The 25807-nt window shown below is 35.6% G+C and overlaps 1 protein-coding gene across 1 annotated transcript; it reads right to left on the bottom strand.

Annotated features, from left to right (window-relative positions):
* Positions 1 to 520: 520 nt before the first annotated feature.
* On the bottom strand, positions 521 to 25807 carry LOC307164870 (uncharacterized protein). Its single transcript, XM_079882062.1, has 4 exons — positions 25768 to 25807; positions 25518 to 25735; positions 24626 to 24795; positions 521 to 613 (listed from the first exon to the last, which is right to left on the bottom strand). Exons 2-4 carry the CDS (start codon positions 25720 to 25722, stop codon positions 602 to 604), a joined length of 387 nt encoding a protein of 128 aa, XP_079738188.1. The 5' UTR covers positions 25723 to 25735; positions 25768 to 25807; the 3' UTR covers positions 521 to 601.

Genomic DNA, 25807 nt, shown 5'->3' with positions numbered 1-25807 from the left:
TATGTAAATACATTTAGATGCTTATCTATGTAAATATATTAATTTGCAATATATGTGCATATATTAACATCTAATATTTGTTAACATATTAGATTTCTGTATACTGTATGTAAATCTATTCTGAAAAATACTCAAATATTCAGTGCTCCTTTTAGTATACTTCATATATATGTAAATAAACCTAAACATGTTTTCATATAATATATTCACATTTACTCCCACTTGATGCAAATAGTCTCCATATATGTAAACATTTACATTGCATTCAGGAACACACTACTACACAAAATTATGTTTTTTTATTGATGCTTACAAACAGGGTAAAGTACATATAATATTAACTGCACTTAAAACATCAATCATGAATTGATTCAAACATGAATCAAGCTAAATAAAGCCTGTGGTAAACAACTTGAGGATACTAGAAGTATCTAGATGTTTGGGTGTGAATGTGTGCAGTGTACGTTGTAGAACAAAACATTTATAATAAAAAAAAGTCATTATAAAACTGTTTCTTTCTTCTTGTTTTGGAACCTCAGTTCTGCCAACTTGGAATTAATGGCCTGGCCCAACTGTCCAACAGTTGCCTTTTCGTGACGTTTTATGACAGCATCTGCAAAACAATACAAGATGTCAGTGGTTATGGTTAAAGGGTTAGTTTACCTACAAATGCAAATTCTGTCATTATTTAGTCATCCTCATGTCATTCCAAATCTGTAAGACATTCCGTTTACACAAATCAAGATCTTTTTAAAGAAATCTGAGAGCTATCTCTCCCTCCATTGACATTCTACGCAACTACCACTTTCAAGCACCAGAAAGTTAGTAAAGACAAGTCGATTGTTTTGTTTGTGAAAAAAAAAAAATGATTACCACTTTATTTACAAAATATTAATCTCCACTAGAGCAGCAAGGGCAGACGTAGCGTGAACGTGCGTTTGTTATGAGGTTGAAGGATGAACCCAATAGCAGACAGTTTGCAGGACACACTAGGTTTATTATATACAAATAAAAGGGAAAACAAAACCCACGAGGGGGCAAAACAAGACTAGACAGGACAACGTGTGACTAAACTAGACTATGACTTTGACAATTAACTAGACAATAAACAAACAGCAAATACAAGATCAGAACTACACTAGACAATCCACTTGACAGGAATATTCACAGAGTGATCACACAATGTTTGACAATGAACCGACACAAGACAGCAGACATGAGGGGATTAAATGAGGGGCATGTTTTTTTTTTGCTACATGCCATGGGATTAATCAATGCATGCTGATGAACAATGTATAATAATAATAATAATAATAATAATAATTAATCTGCATACCCTAGTTTTGCACTGATGTAAAAAGACTGACAGTGACACAATAAGACCTCATGTTAGCAAAATGTTTTAATCTTTTAACTCTTAAAAAAAAAAAAAAACTCTTAAAAAAAACATGTATGTTCTTTAATGTTTGATTATAATTTTACGGTCTTCACATAGGGATGGGAATTGATAAGATTTTATCAATAATAATGCCACTGACGATTCTGATTATTGATCCAATTCTTTATCGATTCTCTTATCGATTCTTGATAGCACTGTGTGGAAAAATGTAGTCATATGCTTTTTTTTTTTTTAAACAAGTGGTTTTCTTTATTTTGAAGTTTAAGCTTGAGTTAGCAAACTGTACTTTTTTATATAATTTATGTAATAAATATAACCTTATTGTAAAGTGTTACTGATTAGTTACACCGATTCAGACGTCACCTGAGTTCACTGTTGGAAAGATTAGTTGTTTTAACCATTCATTAAAATGAATCGGTTCAAAAGAGTCATTAGTTCGCGAATTGGACGTGTCGTGCGCGTTGTGTGATTATGCCAGCAGTTAGGACACTGACATCCAAGATTTGTGTCAACATAAAAACATTTCATCACTGTATAGTTTTATTTCGTTTAATTAAAGTGTTGTTTAAGTCAGCTGAATGTCCAGAACGCTTTTCAGAGAAGATAAGGAAACTTATTTAGCAAAATTCACACCCAGCGGTAATTCAGAAAAAAAGGTCTTTCGACCTTTTACCACCGTGTCGATTTATTTTTGATTAATATGTGCGTGCGAGGGAGAGAGAGCAACACAGCGCCTAGTTTGGAGACGGTGAAGTCGTTTACACAGAGAGTGCGCGCGCGCGACCGGCTCTCTCTCTCTCTCTCTCTGCTCGTTCTTTCAGTTAAACATACACCCTGTCACAAACGCAGCCGTTCATCTACATTACTCACCGATCAAATAAGACTTTGGCGGGACAAAAAATCATTTTGGTGGGCGCTAAAATGCAGTAAAATTCATGCGCGAGTTTCCATTAGACTCGCACGGTAGCCAGCCGTCTCATCAAATGGCGAGCTCAGCTCAGTTGACGCTGTGTGCTTCAAGATTCTGACGCAAGTCCTAAGATTCCAATTGGCCAAGAGAAAAAGTGCTAAGATTCCGATTGGCCCAGAGAAATGTCAATTATAAGAATTATCCAATAATGTTTCGCAATTCTAGACTGCATGGCAGTTACTGTGAGAAACAATATACCCCCCCCCCCCCCCCCCCGAAAAAAAACTCTCCGGTTCTACGCGATTCGCGTAAATGACCCAATTGACCAAGAAAACGGCGATTGTCGCCGAAAAGCGACAAGTTTGCAGGTATGAAAGAACCTCAAGGACTAGATGGCAGGATCATGACAGCGTTGGAGATTATATGTAAATAAAGTGCCAAATTATGTTTTTTTTTCACAAAGCACTGATGTCTTTACTACCTTTTTGGGGCTTGAAAGTGAGTAATTAATGACAGAACAGGGTTTCAGCAGGTATCTTCAAATTAAATCTAATGCTTTTTAATGCCATTTTTTACATTTTTAATGCCATACATGACCCATGACTAACCATGGACATATGCTGTCAATTGATATTAAAAATTAACTTGATTAAACACATTTTTTTCTGTGATTAATTGCAATTAAAAACACTTACAATTTTGTAGTTTATATATTTTATAATGTAATAATATTTCACAATTAATCAACAATTGAATGTAGAGACAAAATGATGAAAGGTTTTTTTTTTTATGTTTAATGGCATCTTTTTATGAATGAAGGCCAGCATCACTGATACTAATACAGCTATTGATATCTGGATAAAATTATTTCCCCCCCCTAATTTTAAACATTAAGTTAGTATCGTGGCTTATGTGCGGTCAGACACTTGGATTTGTCATTAGGGCCCTAGCAGCACCGATGGTGAGAGGACCCTATTGGATCTGCTCCGTTTATTATTATATTATTAGTATTTGACCAAATCAAGCTCAAATGGAGTTACAAGTTTTTCCACCAGTCGGAGATATGTGTTTTGTTGGTCATCAGAAATGGTTTAAACATGATGCGAGTTCTGCCATCTCTGTCAGTGAAGTCCATTCTAAAACGTGTCTGAAAATAAACTGTAACTCAGCGAATATTAGCCACACTTTCATGAGAGATGTCTTTATAAAGCTTGGAATGTCTACTTTTAAATTAAGTAATTCATATCAAAAACAAATAATTCTCATTTTATGTAATCCGTTTGAAACCATGGAGATGTACAGTTTTTTCGTTCTCCCTTCATCTCTAATGAGCTGAGGCCGCCATACCCCAGGTGCTATTCACATGGTAAATAGTTTAGGTGATCTATATACATCACACATGCCCCTGATCAATGATACAAAAACACAAAGTTCCTTCATCAGATTCACTGATAGTTCATCGCGTTTTGAGTATGGCACGCTACTCCGGTAAAGAGGCCCTTCAGATGATTCTGGACAGTGAGGAAGAATTAGGCCTGTCGCGATAATTAAATAACCGTCTGATCGCGATTATTTGATCTAACCGCGATTGTTTCAGACAACCGCGATTATTGCGCTCTTTTATAGGCCTACGGCACAAGGGGGAGTCATGAACCAAAATAAATAGACACGCACTAATTACGTTTTCCAGCAATAATTTCAAAGTCATCTGAAGCCATTCCATAGCTTAATGTGAGGGACAGCAGTATATTTACATTGTTAAATTAAAGTTCACAAACTGGTCTGCAGCTGTCAATCATTCCGTTCAGCATTCAAACTCTGCAGCTGTCAATCATTCCATTCAGCATTCAAACAGCGCGCGTCGTCCAGTTACGACAGGATACACAGTAAAACTTTCTCCAATGTGACATTGACATTATAATGCTTGATCTGTAGATAAAGGGCTGTGGATTTGCATAAAATGACTATTTTGCTGGAGTTTTTTGCTGTTTCTAAATGACTCGCTCGCTACCGTGTGCCTACACAGCACAAGGACTATGAATTGCATCAGACGCACAATAACTGGAGTTTAAAACTGTGAAGAAACAAATGATCAATAAACTGTTGGACTGATATACACTAGGATTTGTGCCCTCGACATTTCTTCGCTTTGTGCCGTGAACTTTTAAATGCGCACTTGTGCAGCGCTGCGCACTGTGACTCCATGTTGCATTAAGCACATCATTCTGCACCCGCGATGCGCATACGCGCTTTGTTCCGCTCTGTTTTGAAGCGTATCATATTATCATGGTTTGTGCATTTGTTTTTATTAACATGTTTAGATTTTATTAAATTACTGTGCAGATGTTTTCAAAAATTACTTTTTGCTGTTGATTTATACACTCACTAAGTTTAATAAACAAACTGTCATAGCTATTGAATATATTTATTTAATATTTAAAGGTGTTAACTGTAATCTTACACTGCAAAATGATAACTTACAAAGGATTAAATTCATCACAATTATTTAATGAATGAAGCACAAAGCCCTAAAACAGACAATTAATCGGCAGTTTTGGCTAGCTTTTGACATCTTATGGGAAATATTGCCTAACAGTGTCCCTTACTTTCTTGTAAGCTATGCTCAGGTGTAAACATTTGTAATGTGATAAGTTACTAAACATATTAATATAAACAATATATTTAGCTCAGTTTTGTTTAGCTTCTGACACTGATTATCATGTTAAAATACTGCCTTATGCCTAATTTAGCTTTGCGGATATCTATGTAAATATAACCTATGTGATTTGGTCCAAATATATTTTAGCTTCAGTTAAAATGTGATACTGTTTAAATACTAGACAATATATTTTTATATATAAAATGTAAGATTTTGGTTAGCCTATGGCCCTGCTTATCATGCTAAAATACTGCCTTATGCACAGAAGTTTGTGAATACAGGTGTACATGTTTGAAATGCTCTAAATGCGTGCGGTCTATAGCCTATGGCCCATCAACTGATACTCGCGGTCTGACGCGGTCTATGGCCCATCAACAGATATATACATACATTATGCGTCCATAACCATTTATCAGTTTATTTTGGACAATGCGTGTTTGTTTGTTTTTTTAGGAATGTGGCTGCATCAAGCTCTCCTTCTCCAGCACCTCGCAGAGGGGGGGAACGCAGGTGTCATTCAGTTCTCAGTGTGATCGAGAATCATACTGAGTGAGTAAACAGACGTTATATTTTACTGATGAAATGCAATTGTTTACATCGTCATAATACAAAAGTACATGTTCTTGTATGAAATTACAACAACTCTTGTCTTTTTTAATCCATGGCCATTAGTGATTGATAATGATAATAATACCTACAGTTTATTTAATGTGTTTTTGATGTGTATGTGTTATGAGCATGCTCAAGTGTTTTGTTTTTTGTTTGTTTTTACAGATGTGACAATGAACATTTCCAAGCACCTGTTCCGAAGAAAACAAAGATAAACAAGCAACAGGCAGTTGACATGGTTCGCACGGACCGCAACTGAGTTGTCAACTCTGTGCCAAAACACCAATGCTCAGTTAATTAAAATTAAGTTTAAAATAGCCTAACTGTTTGACTATTTGAATATAGTGTAACATTTTTAAATGTACTTATTTCCTGTGATCAAAGCTGAATTTGCATCATTACTTCAGTCTTGAGTGTCACATGATCCTTCAGTAATCATTAGTGCAGCACAATTAATCATATCGCAATCGCGATGTCAAGGCTATGTGATTATGCACAAAATGCTGAGATTTTATGGAATAAATACATTTGGGCTGTCAATGTTAACACGTTAAATTGATTAAATATTTATAAAATAATTAACGCATCAACACAGCATCCGTTCATTTTTGTCATCCTTTGGCTAGTGTTACTTTATATCAGGGGTTCCCAAACTTTTCCATGACAAGGCCCCCCAAATACCACTAGGTTCTGGCCAAGGCCACTAGATTCTGGCCAAAACTATAAAAAAACTATATAGTTTTACCCAAACTGAATAATTAAGACAAGTTTAAATGGGTACATTTTCTATAAATATTTTTGAGTCTTCATTTTCTTTTCTGACATCAAACACTTCTGTTAAAACACACTAGACATGCAAATTATGTGCAGTTTAGGCAGTTTTTGTGTGAAATCACATTTATTTTGTCCATCAAAAGTGTGCTATCACTTTAATTGAGCGTGAGCTGCGCAGCAAAAATAGACTCAGCGCCGAAACCCGCTTCACTGCTGCTCACACGACGCTCCTGCTCGCAGTGTAAATGCACTCATTGATTAACATGGATGCTGAAAATATACGCACCGCTCACGCTTGCGGTGTGAAACGGCTGTAATTCACAAGGTTTCCTACATGTGTGTTCCGTGTGCATGTGTGATGCTGATGTTGCGCGATGTTAATCATGCGGCGCCACATTGCATTTGACCGGCATAAAATCGGCATATGTCAGACTGACCGTCCACTTTTGATGGACAAAATAAATATGATTTCACACAAAAAGTGCCTAAAATGCACATCATTTGCATGTCTAGTTTGTTTTAACAGAAGTGTTTGATGTCAGAGAAGAAAATGAAGACTCAAAAATATTTATAGAAAAATGTACCCATTTAAACTTGTCTTAATTATTCAGTTTGGGTAAAACTATAGTTTTTTATAAAAATAAATAAAAAATAGAACATTAATATTTGTGTGTGCTGTAAAATGCTTATGATGAACGTAAAGAGTTGTGAGAGAATGAGTCGCGTGTGAAATCAGCGTCTGTAAGCAGCGTCTGCTCTTAAAGAGACAGCAGCCAATAAAGCTTTCAGTAAAGTTGTCAGTAAAGTTAATCAAAGAAGAAAGGGAACAGAGAAAATTACTCACTGCTCGACTAAATAACTTTAGTTGCTTTAATAAGGATTATTCTATATTTAATTTTTCAATTATGCAGTGCAGACTGTTTGATAACTTTGTTCAATTTCTGTAAATGTCCTACCTGTTAGACAGTAAGGGCACAGGTAAATATGACATTTATTTTATACTATTTTACTATTGAGACAATAACAAGTTTGCAGTAATGCATAGATGTCACTATTTAATTTTGTAAAACCTATTATTTTAATTTGAAAACACAGTGCATTTAGTTGTTGTTGCTAGTTTGAGTTGAGAAATACACATTTCAGCATTATCACTAATCTGTGTGTGCATTTTACTTGAGAACCAAGGAAGTTGACTCATGAAACCATTTGTTTATTATATCGCAATCACAATATTTACCTCAATAATCGCAATATGACATTTTCCCCAAATCGTGCAGCCCTAGTAATCATTCTGATATGATGATTTATCATCAATGTTGGCAACAGTTGTGCTACTTAAAAAAATGTTATAATAACCTGTACGTTTTTTTCAGGATTCTTTTATGAGTAAAAAGTAAAAAAAAAAGCACTATAACAGCATTTTAAATCTTTTGTAACAATATACACTACCTTTCAAAAGTTTGGGGTCATTTTCTTTTTTAAATAAATAAATAAATACTTTTATTCAGCAAGGATGTGTTAAGTGATAGTAACGACCAGGGATGTAAATTTTAACAAATTCCCATGATCGATCGTTGTTCAGCAGGACAGGGTGTGCAAATACTGCACAAAATGCTATGTTCCTCACCAAATGAATGAGAATGGTTTTTAATCTAAATAAAGGGCTAGTAGGATTGTAAAATGTTTCAATGTGATTGATCATTTAATCCAGTGTTTCCTCTATGTTGATTAGTTAATGGCGGCCCGCCACGGCAAAATTTTTGCCGCCACGGTAACGTTAGGGCTCTACAGTGCGACCATTTCACTCGCATTTGCACCTAAATATGTCTGTGTGCGACCATGAAAAGATATTTAGGCGCACTTGTGCGACTGACCCGATCGAAGATTTTTTTTGGCGGCCGCCAAAGCGAATTTTTGTCCCGCCAAAGTCTTATTTGACCAGTGTGTAATGTAGATAAACTGCTGCGCTTGTGACAGCTGGGCGCATGCTTAAAAGAACGAGAGAGCGAGAGCGAGAGCCCTCTGGTCGCGTGCGCTCGAGCACTCTCTTTGCGAAGCAAGGTTCCACGTTTTAATGAATGGTTAAACGACTGATCTTTCCAAAACTGAACTCACGAGACGTCTGAATCGGTGTATAACAGATCGGTAACACTTTACAATAAGGTTCCATTTATTAAACTCTAGTTATAACTACATTAGTTAACATTAACTTTTAATAAACTGCACTTCTACAGAATGTATTAATCTTTGCTAATGTTCATTTCAACATTTAATAGCCTACATTATTGAAATCAAAAGTTGTATTTGTTAACATTTAGTTAATGCACTGTGAACTAATGAACAAACAATAAACAGCTGTATTTTTATTAAGATTAATAAAGATGAATACATTCAGTAACATATTGCTCATGGTCAATGTTAGTAATAAACTAATGTTAAATCAAACCATATTGTAAAGTGTTTCAAAAAAATTATTTACAGAACACCTTAAAATAAGAACGTAAGGTGTGCTTACCCCCTTTAGTACAGCCTATATGGTTAGCAAGATTTAGCCTTAACTCTTCCGAGTCGCCGATCACGCCGGCGTGATCAAATCACATGACCAGTTTAAGACGTCGAAGCATAAAAACAAAGTCACGTTGAGCGCTGCTGTCCACTTCTGTCGAAAGTGCTGGCTTGAAACTCTATTTTACTTTTTGTTTTGTGTTGATAGACCAAGTAAAAACGGAGATATGATAATTTAAACTTTATATAATTTTTTTTTTTAAATATTGACGCGTTCGTAAAGGAACGCAAGATGGGATGTGACAGGCGTTGCATTTATTCTCATAACTTCGTCGGTTTTTGTCATAAAACAAAACGGAGACAAATGTGTGAATCTGCTGACTCAGATCTTCAGGCTGCACATTTTAGGGAGTGGAGGAGGAGCCAACTGAGCAAAGAAGTGAAATTGAAAGGCGCCCGCGGGAGTCAGGAGATTGACGGAGTAGACAGAGAGACATATATATAGAAAGAGAGAGAGAGAGATATTATTGCTAGTTTTTGGAAAAGTTTGAATAGATTTTGAGAGTAGTTTAGGAGTAGTGTAGATAGTTTAGGTAGTTTAGGTAGTTTTTTGTGGAAGGAAAATGAAGCGAATGTCTTTGGTCTCATTGTTGACAGAAACTGTTTTGAGGAGTGGCACAGATAAATAAATAAAAACTCACCTGATATTCGTTGTAAATAGTTGTATATATAGTTTGATTTTGTGTTCATTTTACCTTTTGTATAGTATATTTGCACTTTTTAGGAACCCCTCTTACTCAAGGAAGGAAAGCCCTGTAATGTAGCTGCCTGTGTAATTGTACATGAAGTGTTTTGTAGAGTTTCTAAGCAAAAAAGAAAAGAAAAAAACGCCTATTGCCACACCTGCTTTTTGCTGTATATAGTTAGATTTTATCTCAATTTTACCTTTTTTATGTTGTATTTGCACTAAGTGGGAACCCTCATACTCTGGGAATGCAAGGCCTTAAATATAGCTCTCTGTATAATTGTGTGCATAAACTTTTAAAAAGAGGCAAAGCTAAAAAGAGAAAAAAAAGCCTATGGCTACACTCACTTTTTTTTTGTAAATCATATTTTTTTTGTATATAGCTTGATTATATCTGAATTTTACCTGTATATGTTGACATTTACAACTTGTGTTTACATTTTAAACCTTTTAAAATGCTTCATTGAGCATGTTTGTGTTTTTTGTAGTAAAAAAACTATAATTTTTCTATTCGGATTTTGTTTTTTGTGTGATTTTGGGTCCAGTATGTTGATACAGTACATAAAAGTGAAAAAATAATTGTCTGTTCATATAGGTGATGTTGTGCTGAAAAAAACAATACCAAACATTGGTATGGTAAACATTTGTTTATGTCGCAAAATAAAAAAAATAAAAAGTACTCAAAAACGGCCAAAATAGCCCAAGACTCCGAAGAGTTAATAAACTACAGCATTTACAACTGAATGGTAGCCTATTCAATTGTAGATGGTAGAAAATAAGACTATTAGTTAAAATAAACTTTTTAATGCTACTTTTTCTCCCTGCTTTTTTATATTGATATGATTATATACCAAAATAATCTATTAAAGAAGGATTTTATCTTACAAAGCTATGAAATCCAGAGGTAAAATCACAGCTTTTTTTTTTTTTAAAAGTGTTGGCCAGCGAAGACCATTTTTGACCCAGGTAAAACCCTGCAGGGCCAACAATGTTTGTGTGCGGACATTCACACTTCAAGCAAAAATCGCTAGTGAGGCGGTTGTTCGGACAGACCTGCCCCCACTGCTAAAAAAAATCCTAAAGGAAACACTGTAATCAAATTAATTTTTTAATAATCAAATATAACGACTAATGAAAACCAACGTCAACGCCTCAGATGCGTGCTTGGAATATGTGACTGTTGTGGACGTGCTCTTCCTGGAACAACGCGCTGAAAATGGCAACTAAACCCAATGAATTCACAACGATTTCATAAAAGTGTTCTCATGTTATGTAATATGACAGTCCTAATCATAGTTATTATTAACCGCGCATTGCTGTTTGAGCTGCGCGCTGAATGAATACCGTTAAACTGAAGCACTTTGCTGTCGCATTATTTAACTCAAAGAAACACATCCTATATGAGATTAATCAGATATATACAAAATAAAAATAATATTACGAATGATATCTGCACAAAATGAAGCGAATGCACAAGTGAACTTGAACCAAGTTACGTGCCATTCAGAATAGCTACGACACAATCGGAATGAAATCAATACGATTGATGAATCTGAACAAGGTGTTTACATGAATGATAAATAAAGTAATCGGGTTGATGTGCGCGTTTATATGTCACAAGTTTCAAATTGGATCTGATGTTCTGACATGCGCACTGCACGAATATACAGTTTCCCACTTTTCGCGCATAAATATTCTTCTCTATTGGTTCTTTATTTGTTTTAATCAGCAGACGTAATATTAATTTGTCTCTGGTCATAATTTAGAGCATATTAACAGTTTTGCTGTGCTGCTTATTGATCACGCAGTAAAAATGCCCCTCCCTGCGGCCAAAACTAGACGTCTGTGGATGAGAATCCAAAACTGGTGGGAGTGGGACGTTGTCCTGCTTCACTTCACAGACACGCGAGTGAAATGAGAATTTTAGAATGACGGGAAACGTATTAATATGACACTTTATTCAACAGGAAGAACAGCTCGTTCCGCGCGTCATACGTCATTACGCTATTTAACGTCATCGCACATGCGCAGTCCTTTCAGTTTTCAATCCGATCAAGTGTTTACATGTTCTCTCTATCGGATTACAAAAGGAATAAACCACCCCTTTCAATCCGATCGAAATTTCATTCAGATCGAGCTCAATCGGATCGATTAAGGTGTTTACATGAAGGTTTTTTAGTCCGAATGAGCCGTCAATCCGATTATAAGTGTCCATGTAAACGCAGCTAATGATTCGTGTTGTGGACTCACTTTTTCTGGAGCAACGCAACTATGGCAACTAAACCCAAATAACTCACAATATTTTATTACAATATTGTTCTCTTTATAATGTTATGTGATGTAGTCGTGCATTGCCGTTTGAGCTGCGCGCCCTGAAACAGAAGAGGGTCACCGTAAGCTTTACTACATTAATTCTTAACCAAATTCTTAATCAAATAACCATATGAGATCAATCAGATATAGTTAGGCCTACACAAAATAAACACAATATTACAACTTACATTTGCACAGAACAAAAGGCTGCGAATGCACACGCAAATAGTCATAATGAAGGTGTAAAATGGCCCCAAACATAACTCCGGTGTGCTCGCTATACATGTTTTGCGGTTGAGCAGCATGAACCTGCTTAAGTTTTATCCATTAAATTAATTATCATCAATTAATCGATTAATCGTTAACATCCCTAGTAACAACTTACATTGTTAGAAAAGATTTCTATTTTGAATAAATGCTGTTCTTTTTAACTTTTTATTCATTAATGAATCCTGAAAAAAGTATCACAGGTTATAAAAGAAAATATTAAGAAGCAAAACCGTTTCCAACATTGAAAAATACCAAAGTATTTAGTAAAGTAGAGTATCAAATCAGGATATTACAATGATTTCTGAAGGATGTGACACTGAAGACTGGAGTAATGATGCTGAAAATTCAGCTTTGATCACAGGAATAAATTATATTTGAAAGTATATTAAAATATAAAATAACTAGGGCTGGGAATCGATTAAAAAAAATTAACTAATTAATTGCACAATATCTAGGGCTGCTCGATTATGGGAAAAATCATAATTACGATTATTTTGGTCAATATTGAAATCACGATTATGTAACACGATTATTTCACATGACTGGGAACGTGTTGCATTTATTAAAAAGACACGGTAACACTTTACAATAATGTTAATTAGTTAACATTAGTTAATGTATTAACTAACATGAACTAACAATGAGAAAAACATTTGTTAGAGTATTTATTAATCTTGTTTAATGCTAGTTAATAAAAATACAGCTGTTCATTGTTTGTTCATGTTAGTTTACAGTGCATTAACTAATGTTAACAAATACAACCTTTCATTTTAATAACGTATTGGTAAATGGTGAAATTAATATTAACTAAGATGCTGTAGAATTATTGTTCATTATTAGTTAAATTTTAACAAAGGTAAGTTAGTTATAATGCTAATTAATTAACCTTATTGTAAAGTGTTACCAAAGACACCTTTCAACAATTCTTAAAAATCGAAATGTGAACATTGATTGTACTTTTTGACCTATTAAAATAAATAATGTAACAGATAATACTTCAATGAGTATTTTAATAATTCCCGCAGGTCTACCACTTATAATGCGGGAAATTCCCCACAAACATTGATTCACTTTAGCATGTAGATTGTATGAATATCTTAAATGAATCCACACAGATTATAAAATCAAATCAATAATTTTAAAACTTTCTCCGAGACGCAATTTCACAAACCGCGTGAGTGTTCAGCGGTGCTGCGTCTCCTCTCTCTCTCTGCCTCTCTGAATGTGCTGGACAAAAGCAAGCGTCGAAACTACACTTTCGCGTTTATGAGTCGGGACATGATGGAATTGTCACTTGTACAATCGGGCCAGCATTGCATCGTAACTAAAGTTTATCATTTTCACTTCTTTTTAAGTCTTATCAGTTTAAACATTCAAGCTGAGAGAGTTTACGGCATCGGGAGGGGCGGATGTGCGCGTCATTCAGAACACAAGACAAAATAAGAGCGTTCTTTTAAAACAGAAAATGGCAAAATAATCGTTTTTACTCGATTATACTAATTTGGTGATCGTTGGGAGCAAAAATCGAAATTGAAATTCAATTAATTGCACAGCCCTAACAATTTCTGTAATTAATTGCAATTAATTGCGCTTCCCCCAAGCTTGTTCATCAATACTTAGAATCACCTAATTAAACAACACAGGAAAAAAAGGGAACAGAAAATAGCCCTATATTAAAATATTAAACATCAATATATCAATATATTATTCTTTTTCAATAATCAATCAACATAATCAATTTAACAGATTATTATTATTATTATTTTATTAATTATTAAAACAAAATATAGTCCTACAAAGCTATTATTACCAGAGCATGTGATCAGAGCAGGTCATTTTACCATTGTTGCCCAGCATGACTATACCAGCTCAGCAAACAGAAGTCAACAGAGAAATTTCACGTTACTTGAGTGGACTTTACTTTTCCAGTGCTTAGTACATGATTGAAGCCTTTGGGCCGTTAACGACAGAGCCGCCGACACACACACACGGAACGGAGAGCGCGCCGCTGCTGGGCCATTAACGACAGAGCGAGCCGACACACACACACACACACGCAGGCGCGCGCGCGGAGCACAGAGCGCGCCGACACACATACACACACACACGCGCGTGCGCGCGGAGCACAGAGCACGACGCACATACCGAGCGGAAAAGACCTGCTCATGAAAGCTGCCCAAGAATGAAACCTGACCGCCGAACATGGAGGGGCGGGACGGCATATTTCGGCCTTTTTAATAGCAGACGCAACAGGAAATCATTAAAACGAGGCAAAAAAAAAAAGTGCTGCGTCAATTGCGTTATTTTTTTTTTACGCGTTAAACATTTCAAATGAATCGCAAAGATTAACGCGTTAATTCCCCCAGCCCTAAAAATAACTAAATATACAGTACCAGTCAAAAGTTTGGAAACATTACTATTTTTTATGTTTTTGAAAGAAGTCTCTTATGCTCATCAAGCCTGCAGTTAAAAAAAAAAAAAAAAAAAAAACCAGTAATATTATGAAATATTATTACAATTTAAAATAATTGTTCTCTTTTTTAATATATTTTAAAATGTAATTTATTTTTGTGATGCAAAGCTGAATTTTCATCAGCAAGTACTCCAGTCTTTGGTGTCTTATGATCCTTCAGAAATCATTCTAATATGATGATTTGATACTCAGTTATTATCAATGATGGAAACAGTTGTGCTGTTTAATATATTTTTTGGAATACTTTTTCAGGATTCATTGATGAGTAAAACGTTAACAGCATTTATTCATAAAAACATCATTTATTCAAAATAAAAACATTTCTAACAATATAAATCATTACCATCACCTTTTATCAATTTAACGCATTCTTGTTGAATTAAAGTACTAATTTCTTTAAAAAAAAATACTTATTGTTCCCAAACTTTTGAACGGTAGTGTATATTGTTACAAAAGATTTCTATTCTAAATAAATACAGTTCTTTTTAACTTTTTATTCATCAAATAATCCTGAAGAAAGTATCTCAGGTTATAAAAAAAAATATTAAGCAGCACAACTGTTTCCAACATTGATCATAAATCATCATATTAGAATGATTTCTGAAGGATCATAAGACACCAAAGACTGGAGTACTTGCTGATGAAAATTCAGCTTTGCATCACAAAAATAAATTACATTTTAAAGTATATTAAAAAAGAGAACAATTATTTTAAATTGTAATAATATTTCATAATATTACTGTTTTTTTTTTTTTTTTTACTGCAGGCTTGATGAGCATAAGAGACTTCTTTCAAAAACATAAAAAATAGTCATGTTTCCAAACTTTTGACTGGTACTGTAAATATACCGTATTTTCCGCACTATAAGGCGCACCGGATTATAAGGCGCACCTTCAATGAATGGCCTACACTGTTAAAAAAAAACCGTGAAATTTACGGTAAAAAACCGGCAGCTGTGGTTGCCAGTATTTTACCGTAAAAAATAAGGTAGCAACCTTTTATGTTTTACGGGATTTAAATTTACGGGCAAAAAAACACAATGTAAAAAAAACCCTGTGAAATTTACGGTAAAAAACGTTAGCTTGGTTGCCAGTATTTTACCGTAAAAAATATGGTAGCAACCTTACTTAAAAAAAAAAAAAAAAAAAAACCTTCAGCAGGATTTAAATGTGTGGTAAAAAAAAAAACATCAGCTGTGGTTCCCAGTACTTTACCATAAAAAATACAGTAGGAACCTTTTAGTTTTCATTGGACAACCGTTATATTACATAAACCAATAAATGTTATCATTAAATTTCACTGAAGTATTAAAGTTTACTTTATATCTTTGCAATATACTGAAAACCATCATAATAACACAAATGGCAAAAAAAAAAAAAAAAAAAAACCCCGATGATTTAAGTATACCATTAGTTTTTTACAATCTGAGGTACATGGTAATATTGAGAAGGTGCACAGTGTCATACACACAAACACAAAACACCATCATGGTGACATACACACGTGACTCCAAATAATGGCATAAACATTCATTAAACAATATATGATGTAATATAAACCAAAAAAATATAATATAAACTGATAACAAAAACCAAGAAGAAACATAATTATTTAAATTAAATAGCATCAAATGTGAAGTGTCACACAGGGAATTCTGGGAATGTCCATTTAGAGAAACAACAGGAACAGAAAAAAGAGACGAGCAGAAACACAAGAACTACAACTGACTTCAGACACAGCCTCAGATGAAATCAACTGAAGATAAAAAACATTACATCTGTGAAGATCTCAGCAGAGGAGGATTAAACAACTCCACAAACAGCATTACCAGCTTCACTTATTACTAACCAGACTGACTTTATTTCTGTCAGACGTCTACAGTTCTGTTTTAGAATTAACAGAGGTTTAGATGTTGATGATTTATTGTTTCATTTGAAGTCACCATGATGGAGATCAGTGACTGCTTTAGTTGGGGTTTTGACCCTTGACTTTCTAACTTTAGTTTTTCTCTGCCTGCTGTAACTCTGTGTTTATAAGACATGTTGATTATGGCTAGGAAATCAGAGAGAAAATGAATCGTGTGATGGCAGTTGTGAATCAATGATGGCACACACAGATGTCACTGAACTCATTAAAATCCTTCTTTCTGACTTCGGTTTATGTTGTTGGTTAGTGAATCTGCATAAATGCCCAGACTTTTTGATATAATATAAAGGATTTCTTAAAAGTTGTTTAAAAAAAAAAAAACTTTCTTTAAGGCACACACAGATGTCAAGATTCAGTCTATGCATCTCAACAATGGTGAGGAGCAGAATATTCAATTAGGAAAAGTAAATTACATAGACAATTCAGATCATAATTTATTCATACCGCAATGCATGATGGGAGCCATTAATGAGTTGTGATTGGTGGCAGCCACTGCAACATGCTTTATTATTGTCACCATTGTTGAGATTCACAGGCTGTTTATTGATGTCTGTGTTTTAAATGAATTTATCTGAAAGTCTTTTGATCAGAACAATGTTTATTAAATATTTTGAATTGTAAATAAAGTACTGATAATTATAGGCTGAAGAATCACTAAACTGCTGCTAACAAGTTAAACCAAACTATCTCAATGAGTTTCCTTTTTCAGATCACAGCATGATTATGTCAAAACATAACCACCACTATAAGATAACATTTTACTTTGTCCATTTAACTGTTATAAATTAATAAAAGCAGACAAACAACAATAAATATTAAAGTAAACAAATAATGGTCTAGAACCCAACTAAAGCAAACACCCATCACCTTAATGGTAACTTACAATTTGTGATTTTCTTCTTCAGTGATTCTGCTTGTTAACATCAGGTGTCTTCAATAATGCTCAATCATCACTAAATTAATCACTTAATTATCTCCTCAGCCCTAAATGCCGCTTCATCTGAAAGCAGGTGATGGTGATTTACTACTAATCAAGGAACCGGCTTTACTGACGAGATGCGCATAACCATATCGCGATTTAAATCGCCCAGCCCTAATTGAGCCTCCAATCAAAACTCATCAGTATCTCCCAGCATGCATTGCAGCAGGAATACATTATGCTGAATTGCCTTAGTATTTTCTTTTATTATTATATCTGCTTTTGTTTTTTATGTTGTTTTTGTTGCAGCTTTTTAGTAGCTTGTTTTGTGATGTTCAGAGTTTTATCTGATTATTGTGTTGATTGTCACCGTTGTTGAGATTCATACGCTGAATCTTGATGTCTGTGTTGGTTTTAATCAAGCAGTAGTTTAAATACTTTTTTCTACACCATGTATTTTTAAAGTTCTTCAGATTATCTGTTGCTCATTTACAGAAATATTATACTCAATAATATGAAATATTTATTTGTAATATTATAATCAATATTATCACTTCGCTCAAAGTGAGAGATAAGACTCTTTATGAGGTCAGTGAATCAGGCCACAATATGACGATTTTCTCATCATTAACCTGCCATCATCACCTGGTTACATTTTTTCTCTGATTTTCATGCCATAACATTTGTGTTATATAACCACACAGTTAAGGCAGTCAGAGTAAATCTAAAGTTAAAAAGTCAGAGAGGCCAACTAAAGCAAACACTCATCTCCATAATGGTAACTTCAAACTTTATCATTTTCAATAAAACATCAACGTCTAAACCTCTGGTAATTCTAAATAATTAGATTACAGGAAACCACAGCTGGCAGGTTTTTATTTTTTATATAAAAGTTCAGTTCAATGTTCAATGCCATAAAACCTAAAATATTACTACCGTATTTTACCGTATAAACTTTAGTTCAGTGCCGTAAAAGCAAAAACAATTCTACCGTATTTTTTACGGTAAAGTACTGGCAACCACAGCTGCCAGTTTTTTTCCGTAATATTTAGATCACTGCCGTAAAACCTAAAATATTACTACCGTATTTTTTACGGTAAATCGCTTTCAACCAGCTGCCAGTTTTTTACCGTAAACTTTAGTTCAATGCCGTAAAACATAAATATTTATACCGTATTTTTTACGGTAAAGTACTGGCAACCAGCTGGCAGTTTTTCACCGTAATTTTTAGTTCGATGATGTAAAACTTTGTAAAATTAGTAAACATTTGCTACCGTATTTTTTACGGTAAGGTACGGTAAATGCAACGGTAAGTTTTTTTTTTACAGTGTACTTCCAAAATCTGTACATTTAACAGTATATTAATGTAAAATTACATGAAATGTCCTGTGAGAGCTATTACAGTTTTTCACTGTATATAGTAAGGGTACATACCGTTAAGGAATTAACATTTTTTTTTCGTTGCTTTTTTACAGTTTTTTACTGTTAAAATTACGAACATTTTTAACAGTGTATTTTAGAACTGTTTTCATGTATAGGGCGCACCGGATTATAAGGCGCATATAGAATAGAAGATACTGCAGTCAAATGTTTGACTGGGTTTGCGTTATGCAGTGGTCACCAACCTTTTCAAGCCTAAGATCACATCCAAAGTCCAAATGTAAACCAAGAAACCTTGTTTATACTCGACGCGTCCGCATGAGCGCGAAGTTAATAAAAAAAATAATATCCGTCTGCTCAGGCAGATTCGGCTTAACAGCGCGCGCGCCTCTGAATCCGAAGATGCATGACTTTGAGCCGAATCTGCCCGAGCAGACGGATATTAGTAGTACATCTCATCACACCGGCACCCAGTTTGCGCGTCTAAATCAGTTATATGGTCTGGTGTTCAGTCTAAAACAAAACAGTTGCGTCAAGTATAAATGCCTCGTCTGTTTGGGGAGTTGCGCGCGCAGTCAGCGGAGGCTCGCGCTCCGGTGTCAGGCGAAAGTATAAACAAGGTTTAAGTCAGCGGTTGTTTAACAGACGTTAACATAAGGCGCCAGATCCATATATAAGGCGCTCCGGATTATAAGGCGCACTGTCGTTTTTTGAAAAAAATAAAGGCTTTTAAGTGCGCCTTATATTGCGGAAAATACGGTAACCGATTACATTTTCCCCCCGTTTTTAACCCCGGTCGGAATGCAAATCAAAATGTCTCTTTCAGGGCTGTTTATGACAGGCTCAAATACAGGAGGTTTCTATATTTGCAGTCTATGGTTCAGTCATACGTTTAAACAGACTAATTAATAAACTTACTCATAATTGCCTTGACCTTCCCTGAATCCAGGCCATCTCTTGCCTCTTCACCGCATGCGGTCTTGGATTTTCCACCTAAATACCGGAAACAGTGATACTTGTAGGAAGAAACATTTAAAGTATAATGGTATATTACTATTAGTACTTGTAAATGTACCTCTAAGGTTGCTTCGAAGAAGAGTCTCCATGTCAAAAACACTACAGAGGAGACACCTGACCATAGAAGTGGACGTATTGGCATATGATGCTGCCCTCCATGCACTTCTGGACACAAACACTTCTGATCCAGGATAGATTTCAACCTAAGGATACAACAACAAAAATGACCAGATAACAAAAGAAAAAGGAAAGACAGACCATTTAGGCCAAAGTAGGGGTGGGCAATATGGCCAAAATCATTTTATTTTATCTTTGTTATTAAAAATAAGAAGTAGGGATGGGCATTTTTCAAAAATATTGCATTCGAATATTCAGGCTCATAAAAATCAAATGGTGTTTGGTGTCATAACCTTATTTTTTTTATAATACAATAAAGATGCACAATTCTGGATAAATTGAGAATCACAATTTTTTTATGAAAATTATTAAATCGAACCAAAAATTTAAATCTTGCTAATCGGAATCAAATTGAATCTGGACATCTGTATCGATCCCCAGCACTAGTGTGTGTCTGTATATTGTAAAAACACTCACTGGGGTTAGGCTTATTCTTAAAAAACTTGAAAAGTATTAGAACAGTTAGAATAATCAAAAACAAGGAAGTTTTTTTGGGGTCAAAGAAAACTACATATCAAAAGAAAGAATTTAAGTGATTTGGTGTCTGAGAAACTTACACTAGTGTTGGCTGCATTGTCTGATGGTACTGGGTATTGTCCAGGTGCTGCTATCATGTTTTTAAGCTCCGCAATAGACTGTTGAATATTACGAAGTGACTCTTCCATGTTTCCCATTTCTAAAATGCAAAATCAACAAGATACTTCACATTGAGGGTACGAAGGAATTTGCAAAAGAAATATAAAATATTCCTAAAATGTTAGATCTTAAGAGACGTAAATAAATAAGGCACATATTGTGCAGATCTTACTCTCTACAACAAATTCTCGAAGGTCTGATATGTCCTCCCGTATGTCCTTGGATGGTTGTGGCAAGTCTTTTTTCTGGATCTTCTCCATAAGTGCTCTCTGCTGTGAGACTTTCATTGTCTTCATCTTGGTGTATAAACAATAAATAAATGTCTGAATAATATGCACCTCACAAAGAAAAAATAAATAAAATGAAATGAAATGGCCTCTGCACGGACAATAAGGAAATAATATGAAAATAATAAGAGAGTCATAAAAGTTCTAGTTAATAATAATAATGCATCAATGTTTTTGCAAAAAATATCAAACATTTTTATTATTAGAGTAATAGTTAAAGGAGAACTCCGGTCAATTTTAACATTGAGCTAATTTTTTTGTAAATTTGGAGTGCTGTCAATACAGAGAACAACGACACAAATCGGTGTTGCCTACACCATGTTATCCTCTTTTTAAAATTTGCACCCTGTTGACTTCAATGGGGCAAGTTTTAAAGCTGCTTTTAGCCTCTTAACATCCTTGATGTGTCATTACAAGTGCACAGCCATGTGAGTGATTCCTTCAGAGCAGGGTTCCAGACTGCGACCAAAATGGTCGCATATGCAACCATTTTTTGAGAATGTGCGAGTTAAAATTGTATGTGGTCGCATTTGTGCGAGTGCATGGTCATGTACAACTCAGTTAAATTCACGCATGAATTTTCCTGCATTGAACTTGTTTTAGCGCCCGCCAAAATGAATTTTTGTCCCGCCAAAGTCTTATTTGATCGGTGAGTAATGTAGATGAACTAACGTTACATGTTTTCAGTCTGTTTAACTGAACGAGCAGAGAGAGAGAGAGCCGGTCGCGCGTGCGCACACTCTCCCTCTTCGGAGCAGGCAAAAGTGTAAACAAGACTTCACCGTCTCCAAACTAAGTACTGTCTTGCTCTCTCTCCCTCGCACATTTTAATCAAAATAAATCGACACGGTGGTAAAAGGTCGGAAGACCAAAGTTTCATGTGGAGCATTCAGATAATTTTTTTTTTCCTGAATTACCGCTGGTGTGCCTCTGAAAAGCGCCCCCGACATTCAGCTGACATAAAACAACACTTTAATTAAACGAAAAAAACTATCCAGTGATGAAATGTTTTCTGTGTTGACACAAATCTTGGATGTCCATGTCCTAACTGCTGGGATAATCACACAATGCGCATGACACGTCCAATTCGTGAACTAATGACTCCTTTGAACCGATTAATTTTAATGAATGGTTAAAACAACTGATCTTTCCAGCAGTGAACTCAGGACACGTCTGAATCTGTGTATAACTAATCAGTAACACTTTACAATAAGGTTATATAAGGTAATAAAGCAAGACGGCGCTTAGTTTGGAGACGGTGAAGTCTTTCGCCTGGCTTCGAATAGAGAGAGTGCGCACGCAACCGGCTCTCTCTCTCTGCTCGTTCTTTCAGTTAAACATGCGCCCTGTCTAGGGTTGGGTATTGGTTAGGTTTTATCCGATACCAGTACCTACTCGGTATTTTTCAAACGGTTCCGGTGCTTAAACGGTTCTTGAAACGGTACTTAAGAAAACTAAACTGCACACACTTTATCAAAAAAAATAATACCTGTGTGTGTGTGTGTGTGTGTGTGTGTGTGTGTGTGTGATTTTCTGAAAAAGATTTTCTGATTAAATGAAAAATTGTGCCCTTTAAAAGGCTACTGATGTAGCACAAAACACTTGAGTTAAGATCAAAATTTTGTCTTCTCATATTATGACTTTTACAGAACAGAGAAATATCTGACACTGAGCAGAAATATTTAACACACACAGTATAGCCTCATATAAATATACTTGATATTGATATACTTCATACTTGATATGCAAGATTTGCAGTTGGCATTAAAATACTAGACTTACCCGAAGAGGAACACTGGCAGCTGAACTTGAACTTTAGTCAAGCGTCGCGTGTCAGAGGTTTTGGGTTCTAATCGGCATTTGTGGTTGTATATCAAGCAGGGACACTTTGTGTCCATTATATTTTGAGATATAAAAAAATATAAATATAATGCTCACGCACACACACGCAAACTCTACACACTAGACGCGCGGAACTCTCCGCGCACATACTCATCTGAGACGCGAGCACACACACACACAAACTCTCCGCGCACATAATCATATAGACGACGCCTCATAAATAGATCGATCTCCGCAACGTATTGAAGCGCGCGTCCGAGTGAAGAAAAGTGCGGTGTGCGCGAGCCACGAGAAAACACTGTATCCGCGCCACTGATCGCAGCGGCAATGAGCACTTTGATCACTTGATTTAAAAAACACATTTCAGCGCTAGATCTCTTATTTAACAAACAAACTAAATGAATGCTCTGCTAGTTAACTGGAGATGTTTTATTATTGGATCATTCGTGCCGCGAGATGTTTTATAGGGGGCGGTAAAAAAACGTCAGGAACCGAAATCAGGCACCGAAAGTTTCGTTCTTATTCGGTCTGGTTACTACCGTTTACGTCGGAACCGGTTCCCTATTGGAACCGGGTTTCGGTACCCAACCCTAGCCCTGTCACAAGTGCGCAGTTCATCTACATTACTCACCGATTAAATAAAACTTTGGCAGGACAAAAATTCAATTTGGAGGGCGCTAAAACAAGTTCAATGCAGGAAAATTCATGCGTGAATTTAACTGATTCGGCTAACTCAACTTTAACTGACTGTGCACTCGCACAAATGCAACCACATAAAATTTTATGTGGTTGCATTCTCAAAAAATGGTCGCAGTCTGGAACCCTGCAGCGTCTCTTCCATTATATGCTACATTTGAAATAACGAACTTGAGCACGCTAAAGACGCGATATGTGAACGGCCCCTAAGATCTACGAGCAATGCGCGCATTATAATGAAAATATCGAGCACTATATCGAAAATGTTTTAAATATCATTATTGACAATGGTGTACCGTTGATTAATACCACTACCACGACCAGAGTTCTCCTTTAAGAATTTGTTAGGGCTGGGCGATTAAACATTGAGCTCATTTTTTTGTAAATTTGGAGTGCTGTCAATACAGTGAACAACGACAAAAATCAGTGTTGCCTACACCGTGTTATCCTCTTTTTAAAATGTGCACCCTGTTGACTTCAATAGGGCAAGTTTTAAAGCTGCTTTTAGCCTCTTAACATCCTTGATGTGTCATTACAAGTGCACAGGTCATGTGAGTGAACACGGGTGAATCTGACTGCAGTAGATGTGAAAGAAATATATTAAAAAATAATGTTAATTCAGCCAGCGCTCATACCTGTATTTACATCCTGTTTTCGGTCGAAGTCCACAGTAATCGATTGTCGAGTTCACACGCGTGCTTAGTTACCTATGATCCTATGCTATGATCACACGCGTGAACTCGACGACCGAAAACAGGATGTAAAAACAGCACTGGCTGAATTAACATCACTTTTATTCATATCTTTCACATCTACTGCAGTCAGATTCACCGTGTTCACTCTGAAGGAATCACTCACGTTGGCTGTGCACTTGTAATGACACATCAAGGATGTTAAGAGGCTAAAAGCAGGTTTAAATATTGCCTTATTGAAGTCAACAGAGTGCAAATTTTAAAAAGAGGATAACACGGTGTAGGCAACACCGATTTTTGTCGTTGTTCTCTGTACTGACAGCACTCCAAATTTACAAAAAAATTAGCTCAATGTTAAAATTGACCGGAGTTCTCTTTTAATCTAATGTTACATACCATTTTACTTCTACCCGGCTGTAGTGATTCTGCGCTGGTTGGAGTATTGCCCTGGTATTTAGGATTAGGCTTGGCAGATCTTTTGGACGGGTGCTTCCACTCCTCTCCCTCATCCTCATCCTCATCCTCCTGCATTGCCTCTAGGTACGACTCCAGTGTTGATGCCTTCTCTGCAACAGTTAAATAACATAAATTGTGTATTACAAATCCTTAAAGAATGTTACTATATAATGGTAATGCTATATCATTTTAGGTTTTAGCTCAAAGGGAGTTTACCCAAAAATGACACTTGAGTCATCATTTACTCACCCTGGTGTTGCTCTAGCCTAATGCCATTGTCTTGACAAAAAAATGCTGCCTATCTTGTGCTACCAACACTTTAATTATATTGTTTTAAGGGTAGGGTTAGGGTTTGGACAAAAACCTAAAAAAGCCTCAAACCACATGAACAACACAATCTGATTAATTATTTCCTAACTAATGTACTGTTGCAGGTAGCTGCTAGCACAAATCGTCAGAACACCTTACATTGTACATTGAAACACTCTTTCATGGTCGATGAACTAATGTTAGAGGTGTCAAAAAGCACGCAGAGCAAGACCAACGGCCTATGTCAAGATGTTTAGTTCGTTAAATACATTACATTTTGGTTCGTTTTTCACAAATCCATATCATATAACACCAATATACTTGGAATATACAAGACGTGTCACATAGGACCATTATGTGATACTTTTTGCATCTTTTTAATAAAGCTTGTCGCGTGCAAGACGCACGCAGATTTTTTTAATTCACCTTTTCTGGTCAGAAAAAAAGATGGGAATATTTTACATTAACATTTAAATGGGCATAATTGTTTACAAGATTATATAAATTAAAACCAGCAACTTACCAGCAACTTTGATAATTTTGGCAGTGTAGAGCGGCCAGCCACCTTTGGGTTTTTTACCCTCGGCCCACTCCACAACATAGACGCCATCGCTCTCATCCAGACGATCCAAGTAGTCTTCGCAAATAAAATCACGAATAAAGTCAGTTTTCACAACACTGTATGTTCCAGTGTCAATACCATCCAACCATTCGACGAGAGCAAACATAACTTCTTGATTTCTGTTCTGTTGAACTAATGTTAACCTCAGGACTCGGAGAACTGACGATAACCTCAGGAGAACTGACGATGAC

Source organism: Squalius cephalus (assembly GCF_949319135.1).
Source record: "Squalius cephalus genome assembly, chromosome: 1".
NCBI lineage: Eukaryota > Metazoa > Chordata > Actinopteri > Cypriniformes > Leuciscidae > Squalius > Squalius cephalus.
Note: the sequence above shows the minus strand (reverse complement) of the source record. Positions and strands in the feature narration are given on the sequence as shown.

Coding starts and splice junctions, on each gene's coding strand:
- LOC307164870 (XM_079882062.1), bottom strand. CDS start 25,722: ATGTTTGCTCTCGTCGAATGGTTGGATGGTATTGACACTGGAACATAC. Junction 24,796..25,517: donor CAAAATTATCAAAGTTGCTG/GTAAGTTGCTGG, acceptor TAACTGTTGCAG/AGAAGGCATCAACACTGGAG.